The sequence below is a fragment of the Petaurus breviceps genome, unplaced genomic scaffold, assembly GCF_028583685.1.
Source record: "Petaurus breviceps papuanus isolate PSGF00001 unplaced genomic scaffold, PetGlider_PUasm1.0 90639, whole genome shotgun sequence".
Lineage (NCBI taxonomy): Eukaryota > Metazoa > Chordata > Mammalia > Diprotodontia > Petauridae > Petaurus > Petaurus breviceps.
In genome coordinates, this window is record NW_027187296.1 from 7,227,406 (window position 1) to 7,240,669 (window position 13,264).

Below are 13,264 nucleotides of genomic sequence, written 5' to 3' on the forward strand. Positions count from 1 at the left end.
GGGACTCAAACATGCATCTCTGGAGTCTTTTAAGTCTAGTATTCTTTCTGTTATACTAATGCCCTTTCTACTTTGATCTCCCCTCCTGGCCTCTTTCCTTCCTCCCTCCCAACCCCATGAGGACCATGGGGTAAAGCTGAGGCCAGGCCTTAGTGGGGCCAGATAGCTGTGGGAGAGGACACCCTGAGTGGGCAAAGTAAGAGAAGCAGAGAGAATGGGGAAAGAGCCTTATCACCTGTTACCTGTGGCCCTCAATCTCTCCCAGTCTCCTGTAGGAAGCAATCCTCTTTCTGCTATACCATGTGGCAGAAGGTAGCATGCTAGCGTAGGCAGAGGGCTGGATTTGGAGTCTGAAAACGGGTGCAGATCCCAATCTGCTACTTATTACATGTATGACCTTGGCCTCAGGTTTCTCCTCTGTAAATGAGAGTTTGAACTATATGGTCTATAGGGTCCTTTCTATCTCTACACTGTATGATCCTAAGAAGATGGATCTTCTTCAACCTGGCCCCAAGTAAGTGAGTTGGGCCAGACCATCACGGATGGCAGGGAAATACTGGAGTCCAGTATGGTGGAGGCGACAGCGGTATCGACCACAGGCCTTGGCATACTGCAGGAAGCGCGGTGCCCCAGGGAAGAGCACGTGATCTGCCAGCACAGTGGCACCAGCAGGCAGCATAGTGTGGGCTTCCAGGAGTTGCAGGTCCCGCAGGTAGCAGCGCGGCCGGTGCCCCAGAAGCACCAGTCCAACCTGATGTAGTCTGTATTGGGCCTTTAGGCGGGGAATCACCTCCTCAGAGCGCCCCACAATCAGCTCCACCTGCCGGATGGGGACATGTGAGAAGAGGGACAGACAGGAGGAGGGTGGGGAGAGGGGAAAAGAAATTCAGAAGAAAGCCAGTCCTCTTCCTATGGGGGATTACTATATGGTCATCCCTCCTCTCATAGGTGATGGAGACAGGGAAGAAAACAGGAGAATGAAAGTCCTTATTCTGGCTTGATTAGTCATTTATATCGTGAACTTAAGTAAGTCTTTTCCCTTCTCTAAGCCGCAATTCCCCCTTTTGTAAAAATCAGGTTGTTGAACAATATGTTCTCAAAGGCCCTTTCCACAGCAGATATTTGTTTGAACTCTAAAATTCTGGTCTATTTTCCGAGATTCCTTCCAGTTCTAACACTATTCCATGTTCTAAGGGCCCCTTACAGTTCTAATGTTCTCCTGTTTTACTTTCACTGGTTCCTCTTACTTCACAGGGCAGATGCTGTCACTGTATGGGTTCACCAGGAGGTGTGGGGAGGATCAGCATAGGTGGGAAAAGGAGGAGAAGAAGGAAGAAGAACCCACGTTAAAGCTGGCAGGGAATGACAAAGGCTGTTTGGGACCAGGAGAACTTGTGGATCAGGCTCCCAAAAGAGAGATGAAGGGGTAGAAAGGAATCTGACCTTGCACTCATCAAAGCCTGCCAGCCGGATGACTTTTTCTGCCACAGTCGCTGTCCGAGGGTCCATTTCAATAGTAAGGACCCTGCTGCCTGGAGTCAGGGCCTGAGCGATGAGCAGTGTAGCATAGCCACAGCGGGTACCCAGCTCTAGCACACACTCTGGAGCCTCTTGTGTTACTAGGCGGGTCAGGATCTGACCTGAGGAGAGAACAGGCCACAGTCTGGAACTAGGGAGAGACAGAGCAAGGAGACCGAGTCCCTGGTCCTCAGGAAATCCCTGATTTGAGATGAAACACACAACCCTTATCTTGGAAGAGCCTGGCATCTTAGAAGGAGGTGGCTGCTTGAGGTGGCATTAGTGGTATTTCCAGGATTAAAACCCAGGCTTCCTCATGACCTGCCCAAGGCATTTTCTACATGAGGGTTTTTAGCATAGCAGCATGGAAAAGAGCACTGGAATTAGAGTGTAAGGACTGAGATCTCAGGCCTTCTGCCTGTGGGCAAGTACTTAAATAACTCTGGGCCTCAGTCCCTTCCTCTTTTTAGATTCAGTGATTTCTAAGCTCTCTTTCAACTTGAAATCTTCTGAGCCTATGAACGCTATCAGACTGGCTTCTAAGGAGATGTCTTCTGACCTTTGAGAGGCCCCAGGTGGGCCAGGTACTCGCAGCGGCTGCTCCAGTGGTCAAAGGTAGCAAGGATGTGGCCAGGGTCTCCAGGCAGGGCATTGGTCAGCACATAGCTGAAGGCACGCTCCTCAGGCCGTAGCCCAGTCAAGCAGTCACGAATCCCCCGAAGTAACACAGCCCGAACCAGTAGCCGAAAATAATGGCGGTATCGGGCCAGCAGGGTCACTACCAGTGGCAGGAAGGCCAGAGCAATGGCAGGAGACATGTTCTTGTGCCCCTCGGGTCCTGCAGGAGGGAAAGGATAGCAGAGATATGGGACTCAGTGGGAACTAGGACCACAGAATAATGGGACTTTAAAGTTCCCCTCTACTGGTCCAACTCTGAAATCTCTTGTGTGCCAGCCTCCCTAGTAAGGCACCTGGCTGCGAGTGAATATTCTTTTTTAGGATATAGGGTTAGAGACTCAGCCAAGGCCACACATTGAGTCAGGCCTGGAACCTGAGACTACTGACTCCTAAAAGAACTCATTTCATTATATTTCTAGGTTTCCTAAATAAATGACTTCTTCCCAAATTTGGGAACTTTGAGAAACATCATTTTCCGCTCCCAGAGGGTGAAAAAAATAAGTTAGGAATTCTAGAACTCTGTCACTATCTCCCCTTGTGGTCTTGGGTTGGGGGCTTCCTAGAGCTCCTTCTTACCTGATCTTGAGGCACAGGCTGGCACAGGAAATAGGAGAGGAGTGGAGAAGCCCCAGGCTGGGGGAAATGGAGATGAAGTGCACAGACCTATGCTCCAGGAGAGGCAGCCACTCACTTTCAATTATTAACTGTCACTTGAGAGTAAGAGCTCAGATTACCTAAGGCCAGGTGGAAGCTAGAGCTGTTTCTCTGCTCTCCTCCCATACCCCTAGGCTGTCTGCTTCCTTGTTTACCCCAAGGGCTTCAGGTATGTCCTGTCTGAACTCCTGGATCCTAATTTTTAGAAAATTGGGAGCTGGATCCAAATCATGGCTGCTAAAATCCATGGACCCTCTTTCTTTCCCAAAAATTAAATTAAAATGTCCAGTTCTCTTCTTCATGTGAAAGAGGCAGCTATATTACTGGACCTGGGTTCAAATGTGGATTCTGCCCCTTAATTGATGTGTGATCTTGAGCAAATCACTTTTCTTCCTCATTTTTCTTCTTCCTCATGAGGGGGTTGAACTCGGTGATCTCTAAGGTCCTGTTGAGCTGAAGCTATTAAATTATAGGGTCAATTGATCATAGGCTTAGAACTGTAAGGAATCTCAGTAGTCATCCAGACCTCCTCATTTTATGAATACAGAAATTCAAGCCTAGATAGTCAAATGACTTCCCCAGGGTCACCAGGTAGGTAGTAAGTAATACAACAGGGATCCAAACACAGGCCCTCTGACTTTAAACTCAGTGTTCTTTCTTTCAAGTGTCCCATAGGTCCTTTATTTGCTTTCTCCATTTTTCTGCAGCTGCCTGCAACCATTGTGCTGTTTCTTAACCAGAATTCAAGGTGTTCCTCATTTGGTGGTCAGAGATACCCCTCTGAAAAGGACCGTAACTGCATATTAGGTCCCTTGTGTTTGTCCTGGTAGACCAATAGTCTGTTTTCCATCCCTAACAATTACTTATAGTTGTTGAGTTGAGCTGTAAGATGCTCTCTCCTTAATAGCACATTCTTCTCTTCATCTTCAGTTCATTTCTTTCACTCCAGGACCATTTCCTTGTACACCTTACATGATTTAAGAACCAGTTTCTAAACCTTCCCCACCAAAATTATCTCTAGGATTCTGGAGTATTCCCCATCAGGCAGTTTATGTAATATAGATATTGCTGTTTCTTCCTCTTTGTAAACCCTGGACAGCACCTCAACTTGTCCCCATTTTGTTCACAGCATTATTATATAAGGTTCTTTCAATAACTTCATCACATTAGTAAACATGCAAACCCCTAACTAACCATCCTCAGTGAGTATCCAATCCTGCCCTAATTGTGCACTAATTTTCCAAAAGCCAGGACAGCCATGGGGCTATTTAACCTGACAGTCACAAAGAACAACAATCTATTTCAAGGATACCTTCAAAGAATACAAGTTAACTTAAAACAATTGTTCTGCCCTTTAAAAGCCACATCAGAAAATCTTGCTGCTTAATCGCAAAATAGGAAAGAGGATAAGAGGAAAACTGCAATGGATAACTGCAATTCTAGAGCTTTAAAAGATAGACATAAGGTCGAGTGGGAGGCAGAGGCTCCCGGGTGCTTTCAAGATTTAGCTTCATCCGTGAACCACTGCCATGGCCGAGGAAGGCATTGCTGCTGGAGGTGTAATGGACGTTAACACCGCTCTACAAGAAGTGCTGAAGACTGCACTCATCCATGATGGCCTAGCTCGTGGAATTCGTGAAGCTGCCAAAGCCTTGGACAAACACCAAGCCCATCTTTGTGTACTTGCTTCCAACTGTGATGAACCTATGCATGTAAAGTTGGTTGAGGCCCTATGTGCTGAGCATCAAATCAACTTGATCAAGGTTGATGACAACAAGAAGTTGGGTGAATGGGTAGGCCTCTGTAAAACTGACAGAGAGGGAAAGCCCCGTAAAGTGGTTGGCTGCAGTTGCGTTGTTGTTAAGGACTATGGCAAGGAATCTCAGGCCAAAGATGTCATCGAAGAATATTTTAAACGCAAGAAATAAATAAATAAAAGCCTTGGTCTGGGAAAAAAAAAAAAGATAGACATAAAGGTCCTAGACAAGCTCCTCATAATGTAGTATTGCATTCTCACACACTTCATTCATTAGTCCTCTAAAAACTGCCCAAAATTGAAAGCCGTTATGCATCAGCATCCGCTCAAAGCTTCATTAATATTTTGCTTCACCTTCTTTGAAATTCTGTGTTTTTGTATTTACTTGACAAATGAGACTTTCATTTTTTTGTCTCCATATCCTCAGTTCCTGGTATAGCCTTAGCATGTAGTAAGCTCCTGATAAATGCTCATCGAATTGAATTGAGCAAGTCATGAACCCCCTCAATGTGTTTCTTTTTCTTTTAAAAATATTTTATTGATGCTTTTTTAACATCACTGTCATCTCCCATCAAGTATCCCCATATATACCCACCAATATAATCTCCCCTGTAGAAGTAGTCAAGCAAAGTGAAGTAATACATTGGCCATGTCCAAAAATATACCTCGTTCCCAATTTACTATCCCCTTCCTTTTTATATAGGTGGGATGCATACCTTACCATCAAGTCTTCTGTAGTCCCAACTGGCCTTTGAATCAATTTGAATTTTGTAATCTTTCAGTGTTGTTTTCATGTAAGTTATTATGGTCATCGTGTAAATTGTTCTTTTGGTCCTACTTACTTTGCTCTATATAAGTTCACACAGGTCTTATTTTCTCCAAATTCTTTATATTTGTCATTTATTTTTATAACAATATTCCATTGCATTTATATACTTTTTCAATAGCCCCCTAATTGGTGCCTTTGCCTCTAACCTCTCCCCATTCCAATGTACTCTTCACACAGCTGCCAAAGTGATTCTTCTAAAGTGGTCTGCCATTTCACTCCTCCTACTCCAGATCCATTGGTTTCCTATGAACACTAAGATCAAATATAAGTGTCTCTGTTTGACAGTTAAGGCTCTTCATATTCTGGCCCCATCCAACCTTTCCAGCTTTCTTACACATTACTCCCCTCCATGTGCTCTGTGGTCCAGACGTACTGGCTTAGTCGCTGTTGCTCACACGTAACACTCCCATCTCCATGCTTTTGCATCGTCTGTCTTCTTTATCTAGAACGCTCTTCATCTTTGCCTCTGTTTCTTTGAATCTGACTTTCTTTAAATCCTAGATCGAGTGCATCCTTCTGCATGATGTTTCTGGTAGGAGCAGTATTTGCTACTAATCTGGGTTGGGACCAGTGGTATTAGACCCTATTGTGCATTGAAGAATTTATTATGCATGACCTAAGAATACCCTGCCACATAGGCTAATTTTTTCCCTAAAAGAACAACAAAGCCATCTTTGAAATTGAATTGGTTCAGGGTCCAAGGTTTTGAATTCTGTATGATGCTTTCCTGATTACCTAAGGCATAAAAGCCCAGTGCCTCAAGTAGTCTTACACTCCTCAGATTTGATTGATTTCCCATTGCCTTCCAAGTCAACACATTTCTAATGACAGGTCACACCATTCCTGGCAAATGTGGAAGTGAGAGGAGTTGCAACCACCTGAATCTTTGCTGCATATACTTTCTATGTTATTGTGGAATAAATGTCCTTATTTTAAAGGTACCATGGTCTAGTGGTCTCTCATTTTCTTCCAATCCCAAGGCTGAACCATGGGACGGGGCTGATTCAGGCCTGGCCCAGAGCAAGTCCTGGTTCGCACAGCTGTGTGCCTTCCTTTTCAAGGTTGCTTTGTACCTGCTTTATATGTTAGGTACGTATGTATGTTTCTCTCTCCCCTGTTAGAATGTAAGCTCTTTGAGGGTAGGGACTTTTGTCCATTTTTATTTTTGTGCTACACTAGTACAGTGCCTGGCACATAGTATTTAATGAATACTTGATGAATATGCCATAGTTTATTTAGCTGCTCCCTTATTGATGGGCGCCCACTTTCCTTCTACTTCCTCGCTATTACAAAAAGTACCGCTATAAATATTTTATATACATGGAACCTTTAGTAATGTTATCACTTGATAAAAAGGTATATATATTTTAGTGAGTCTGTCAGTGTAGATTGAGAACTGGCCTTAGAGCCAGGAAGATCTTGGGCCAAGTCTAGCCTCTAACATTGGCTATATCACATCTTCCCAGTGCCATTAGGCAACTCATAAGGCTATAAGTTACAGAGAAGATACCAACCTACTTTGGTAGAGGGTTGTTCTTCATCCCAGAATTTCCTATAAATGAAGCCACAAGAACAGTCTCTCTCCTTTTTAGTATAGATGGTTTGTTTGTTTTTTTTCTTTTTAACCAGAGGGCACATTAGTTCAGAGCAAAAGATATGTAATTAAACTGCAAAGCTAGTGACAGGATAGATCCACTCCACACACAAGGGTGGGATATTCATCTTCTACAGCCACTGTGTCCCTCATTGCACTTTGATGTAATGCCCTTCTCTTATCCCCCAGATCTGCTTCTATTCTGTCTCCCACGTATTGAACACAGATTTGGGCTTCAAACACACTACTGGCTTAAATTTTTTAGTTGAATAAAAGAATGGTTATGGGCATTGATGACAATGGGGCATTCAGTCATATGCCACATTATGATATAGAATAGGAGCCCAGGCGGCTGAATTCAAGGAATTATAAATGTAAGAGCAGGAAGTAATCTTAGGATATACAACATGAAATGTCAGACCTAGAAAGAATCTTAGAACAAAGAATGTGAGGGCTGGGAAGGACCTTAGATCAGATAATGGGCATTCTGGAAAGATGGTGTTGTAGGTCAGAAATTTCCAGGTTCTCCGGATTTCCTCCACAAATAGACAGAATATTGCCATGAAATGAACGTAGAGCAGCAAAAATAAAGGAGTAAAGCAGTTGTCTTCCTAAGATAACTTGAGAGGACCTCAGGAAAGACAGGACTTCCTCTAGGTGCTGAGGTTTGGCCTGAGTGAAGTGTAGACACCTCTAGGCCAATTCCAACCAATCAACAAACAGCAGGCCCTGGAGCACCTGTCTGGTAGCAGACCAAGCCTCCATAAATTTTACCTCACCAAACTTTCACAGCCTCTGGAACTTTTTCCTCACAAAGAACAGCCAGTTGAGTGGGGGAAGATTGAAAGACCTCTTGCCCCCCCTCCCCCCAACCCCTTCCCTTCTGGAATTCAGGCCCAGGGATGCTGACCAGAAGTGATGCCAGAGTGTGAGAGGAGTGAGCACATGGCCAGGTAGTGCAGTACTCTAGGAAGCAAGTAAAAATTTGGGACAGGGTGACTGGGGGCCCTAACTGCTTCTTAGGGGTGGAGAGGAGTTCCTGAGGTTAAGCCCCTGGACAAAATTCAGAAAATAACTGTATGGAGGACCTGAGGCCTAGGGCAATATTACCCACAACTTGAGATTAAAACTTGATTACAAAAATAAGCTACTCAAAATAAAACAAAATAAAAATGATTAAGCAAAGGAAAAAGAACCCAACCATAGATAGCTACTTTAGTGTAAAAGAAGATCTGAGTCCATATTCAGAGGAAGAAAATGAGGCAAAAAAAAAAAAGCCACTCCTACCCCCAAAGAATATCAAAAGGTCACAAGCCCCGCCCCCCCATTCTTGAAAGAACTTAAAAAGGAATTTAAAAAATTAAATAAGAAAGATGAAAGAAAAATTTAAATCAATCCAAGAAAATTATGGAAAAAATGTTAACGAATTAGAAAAAGAGGTCCCAAATTGCGGGACAGTGTGTGTGTGGGGGGAACTTTTAAAAATAATAGTATTGTACTTTTTTTTTCCAATCACATATAAAGACAATTTTCAACATTTCATTTTTTGAAAGATTTTGAGTTGCAAATTTTTTTCCTCTCTTCCCCCTCCACATGACAGTAAACAATCTGATATAGGTTATACACGTGCAATAATGTAAAACCTATTTCCACATGAGTTATGTTGTGAAAGAAAAAAACAGAAGGGGGCGGCTAGGTGGTGCAGTGAATAGAACATGGGCCTTGGAATCAGGAGGACCTGAGTTCAAATCCGGTCTCAGACACTTAACACTTACTAGCTGTGTGACCTTGGGCAAGTCACTTAACCCCAATTTCCCTGCCTTCCCTCCTCCCCCTGCAAAACAAAGAAACAAAACAAAAAAGAATAAGAACAAGGAAAAAATACACAAAAAAAAGTAAAAATAGTATGCTTTGATCTGCATTCAGACTCTATCAATTCTTTCTCTGGCTGTGGATTGCATTTTCCATCATGAGTCTTTTGGAATTGTCTTGGATCACTGTATTGCTGAGAAGAGATAAATCAATCATAGATGATCATTGCAGTGTTACTGTTACTGTGTATAATGTTCTGGTTCTGTTCACTTCAGTCAGTATCAGTTCATGTAAGTCTCTCCAGGTTTTCCTGAAATCTGCCTGCTCATCATTTCTTTTTCTTTTTTGGAGGGGGGAAGGCAAGGCAATTGGGGTTAAGTGACTTGCCCAAGGTCACACAGCTTGTATGTCAAGTGTCTGAGTCAAATTTGAACTCAGGTCCTCCTGACTTCAGAGCCAGTGCCCTACTCACTGCACCACCTAGCTGCCCCTCACCATTTCTTATAGTACAATAGTATTCTACTCATTCATATACCACAACTTGTTCTGCCATTCCCCAATTGATGAGCATCTCTTCAATTTCCAATTCTTTGACACCACAAAAAGAGCTGCTATAAATATTTTTGAACATGTGTGTCCTTTTGGGGGAGGGACTTTTAGAGGGGTGCGGATTGGGATTTGGGAGGGTGGGAGGAGAGGAAAGGAGGACTTTTGGAGGGGTGGATAAAATGAGGGATTGGAGGATGAGGGGAGAAGAGAAGGTAACAGGGACAGGGTAAAAAGAGAGGCTGAGAAAGAAAATAGTAAAAATAAGATGGAGAGAAATTCACAAATAGTAATTAAACTTTGAATGTGAATGGGATGTTTATAGCAGTTCTCTTTGTGATGGCCCAAAAAACTGGAATTGCAGGAATCCTCATCAACTGGGGAATGGCTGAACAAGTTGTGGTATATGATTGTGATGGAATATTGCTATGCTATAAGAAATGATGAACTCAATGATCTTAGAAAGGAATGGAAAGACTTGCATAAAATGATAAGCAAAGTAAGGAGAACCAAGAAAACATATACAGTAACAGCAATATTGTTTTAAGAATGACTTTGATCAACTTAGTCATTTTGACTATTACAAATATACAAATTAAAAATAAAGGATATATGAAGAAAGATGTTATCTACATCCAGAGAAATGATAGACGCATAGAATAATTTTACATATATATATATGTATATACAACTATTTGTGTCTAATAGTAGCTATCTCTAGGGTGGTGGATGGTGAAGGGAAGAAAAAAAAAAGAAAATAAAAGAAATGTATATAACTTTGTTGGAGGGAATAGCAAGTTGTACCTGGTAGATTTGCAGTTTCATGTGCAATGCTTGTTTTGTTCCATGAATGGAAAATAAAATAAATTTTTAAAAAAAGATCAGATAATGTGGTCTGAATTTGCAAGTTCACTAAATCCCAAACATCTCTTTTCACAGCAACAATTAGTCATTTCACTCCATCCTGAATGTCAACTGATTTTTTTTTTGTAAAAATGTTTTAATTGATGTCCTTTTACATCACCATAATATCCCCCAATATCTTTCCCCCTTTCAAAGAGTCATCCTGTATCTCTGATCTTTTTAAAAAGCAAAAAAAGAGGGAAAAAATCAGCAAAACTGATCAATACTTTCAAAGATTCTAAAAATATATGCAGTATGTGCAATGTAGCATACTTACGGACCTCCCACCTCTGCAAAGGAGTGGGGATAGAATGTTTTCTCACATCTTTTCTTTTGATTCATGCTTGTCCTTTCTGTTCTGCAATATTCACCTTTGATTTTTGGTAGTTATTCTTTCTGTTTTACTTTATAGTCACTATGTATATTATATTCTTGGCTCTGATTGCTTTATTCTGCATCACTTCATGTAGATCTTGTCATGATTCTCTATATTCATTATAGTTATCATTTCTTACAGTATAACATTCCATTGCATTCATATACCACAATTTGTTTCACCCTTTTCCAATCAATGAGCATCTACTTTCTTTCCAATTTTTTGCTATCACAAAAATTGGTGTTATAAACATTTTGTGTATGAGGCGAATTCTTCTTATCAATGGCCTCCTTAAGGTATAAATGTAGTGGTGGAATCTCTTGGACTCAATGGATTTTTTTTTAAAAGTTAAGGATATGATTTTTGTTTTTGATCTGGACTTGTGATTTTATTCACATGGTGAACTCTGAGTGTGGAAAACATCCCCTAGCTATTATGTGACTTCCCCATGTTCTCACAGCTAGTGTGGGTCAGAGGCAGGTCTTAAAACCACGTTCTGATACCACTATGCCGTGCCACATCTCAAGAGTTATTTGAAATGATGTGAGTTCCCTCTAGGTAGGCAGATCACAACCAATTAATACCTGCCTAGCCTATGTGAGTCTTGGTCCATATCTTTTAATGAGTTTGTCCATCCAATATGCCTTCCTTTCTTCTGGCATCCAGAAGTTATCAGGAGAGCAATCTAACACCTGTCATTCCCTCAGCTTTTTTCGCATGACCCACATCTTCCCTTCCCATCATACATTTCTTTGGTTATAATTTTACTCCGGTTCTTTGTCAAAATTCCTTGACTATATGTTACAGCCTGCTCACTCACACCCACCATGCATTTCTCCATTATCCTCTATGTGATAGGTAATTTTTAATTCTTCAGAGACTGTGGAATTCCATGTTTTGATGCCATTCAGCAATGTTGGTATTAGACAGCTATGCCTTTGATTCCATGGAAAGGTTGTGGTCATTAATGGACCCACTGTCTTCACATCCTCTTCAATTCTGGGTTCAATTCATTGTCTATCTGTATAGTCTGACCAGATGTACACAATCATAGATTATGTAACTAATATAATGTAATGTATAATATTATGTATAATGTATAATATAATCATGTGTAATGTATAATATAACTAATATAATGTAATTAATATAATATAATAAAATAATATAATAAGCGCTATCAGTTTTCCATTCAAATGCATGTCATAATCTTCATTTATTTGATCTTTCTTGTGTGAATGGCCAGGCCAAACTCTTTTGAGTAGTTGCAGAACTTTTCCAGGAGGCTTTGCAATATTCTAGGCATTGTGGCATACTATGGCAATGAGAACAATGCCATCCGTAAACAGGAACATTAGGAGGGCTTTATCATCCACACAGAAACCTCTTCATCATGGACTCTGCAGGACATCTCTTCCATTATAGTGGTGAGCACCTTTATAGAGCATTTTCTTGTTCTGTGCTTTGCTTGATGTTTATGATCATTGTTATTATTTCTGTTATATCTTTCAAAGAATCTAGAATGATTTTTGATGATATACATTTTGCAATGGGAACCCAGGAGCCAAGAGAAATTGAAAAGTTCATACATTTGGTTCAGTTTTAAAAACCTAGCACCTCATCCTTTAGAGGCAAAAAGGTGATGCAGTGTAAAGTACTCTGGACCTGGAGTCTGGAAGACCTCAGACACTTACTAGCTGTATTATTGTTTGCCTCAGTTTCCTTAGCTGTAAAATGGTGATAATAATAGCACCAAGTGAAAGGGTTGTTGGAGGATCAAATAATATTTTTAAAGCAGTTCAAATCTGAGTTGGGGGAGTGACTCAAAGGGAGTACTACAAATAAAATTAATTACATTTTGACTGGAAACAACTTGTTACTGATCAGTTCAGTCATTCTGAACTCGAAGTGTTATGTCAATCCATGGAGCAACGATCAAAGTTAAAACAGAACTGAACAATAAAAGAAAAAGATGGCAAGCAATTACAATAACTCCAATCTGATCTATTTAAAGATATTGTTGATTCTGACAAAGGATGTATGAAAAGGGTATCATCAACTGGCTACAATAATTTTATACAAGAAGTATAACCGACTACAAGTGATTGCTAAAACACCCTACTTAGCGAACATAAAGGCTAGATTTACAGTAGGCACTCTTTTGAATAAAATCTTCCCACAATCTGGTGGGAGATGGTGAAGATCATGCGCAGTAGCATCACATCCTGAAACGGAGATAAGCTACACTCGTAGTAGCTAGCTACTGAATAGCAAAGTCCCCAGACACGCTCTTTCAGCTCTATCTGGGTAATGACTCAGCAACTGAGTCGTGGCTGACTCGAAGTGGGCAATGTTTTCAGGTCAGGCAACTGGGAAGTCCTGCCAACTCCCGGGGTCCAAAGCTTGGTTTACGGGTGTTTGCTAAGACCTTACCCCCTCGTAAGTTCCCAGACGTGGAGCACAATGATGAGGGGGGTGGGGGGGAAGAGGGAAACTAACGGGGATTATTAAGCGTCTGCTGTATACAGGGAATCTTGCTAGGCACTGGAACATGTTTTATATACATGTATATGTACACAAATATACATATCTACACAC

At 41.4% G+C, this 13,264-nt stretch overlaps 2 protein-coding genes across 2 annotated transcripts; one reads left to right on the top strand and one right to left on the bottom strand.

Moving 5' to 3' along the window:
• Window positions 1-439: 439 nt before the first annotated feature.
• On the bottom strand, window positions 440-2,351 carry TOMT (transmembrane O-methyltransferase). Its single transcript, XM_069064707.1, has 3 exons — window positions 2,078-2,351; window positions 1,444-1,640; window positions 440-820 (listed from the first exon to the last, which is right to left on the bottom strand). The coding sequence occupies exons 1-3, from the start codon at window positions 2,334-2,336 to the stop codon at window positions 500-502; spliced, it is 777 nt and encodes a 258-aa protein (XP_068920808.1). The 5' UTR covers window positions 2,337-2,351; the 3' UTR covers window positions 440-499.
• Window positions 2,352-4,379: 2,028 nt separating this feature from the next.
• Window positions 4,380-4,778, top strand: LOC138143493 (small ribosomal subunit protein eS12-like). The gene has a single exon (XM_069064762.1). The coding sequence runs from the start codon at window positions 4,380-4,382 to the stop codon at window positions 4,776-4,778; it is 399 nt and encodes a 132-aa protein (XP_068920863.1).
• Window positions 4,779-13,264: the final 8,486 nt, after the last annotated feature.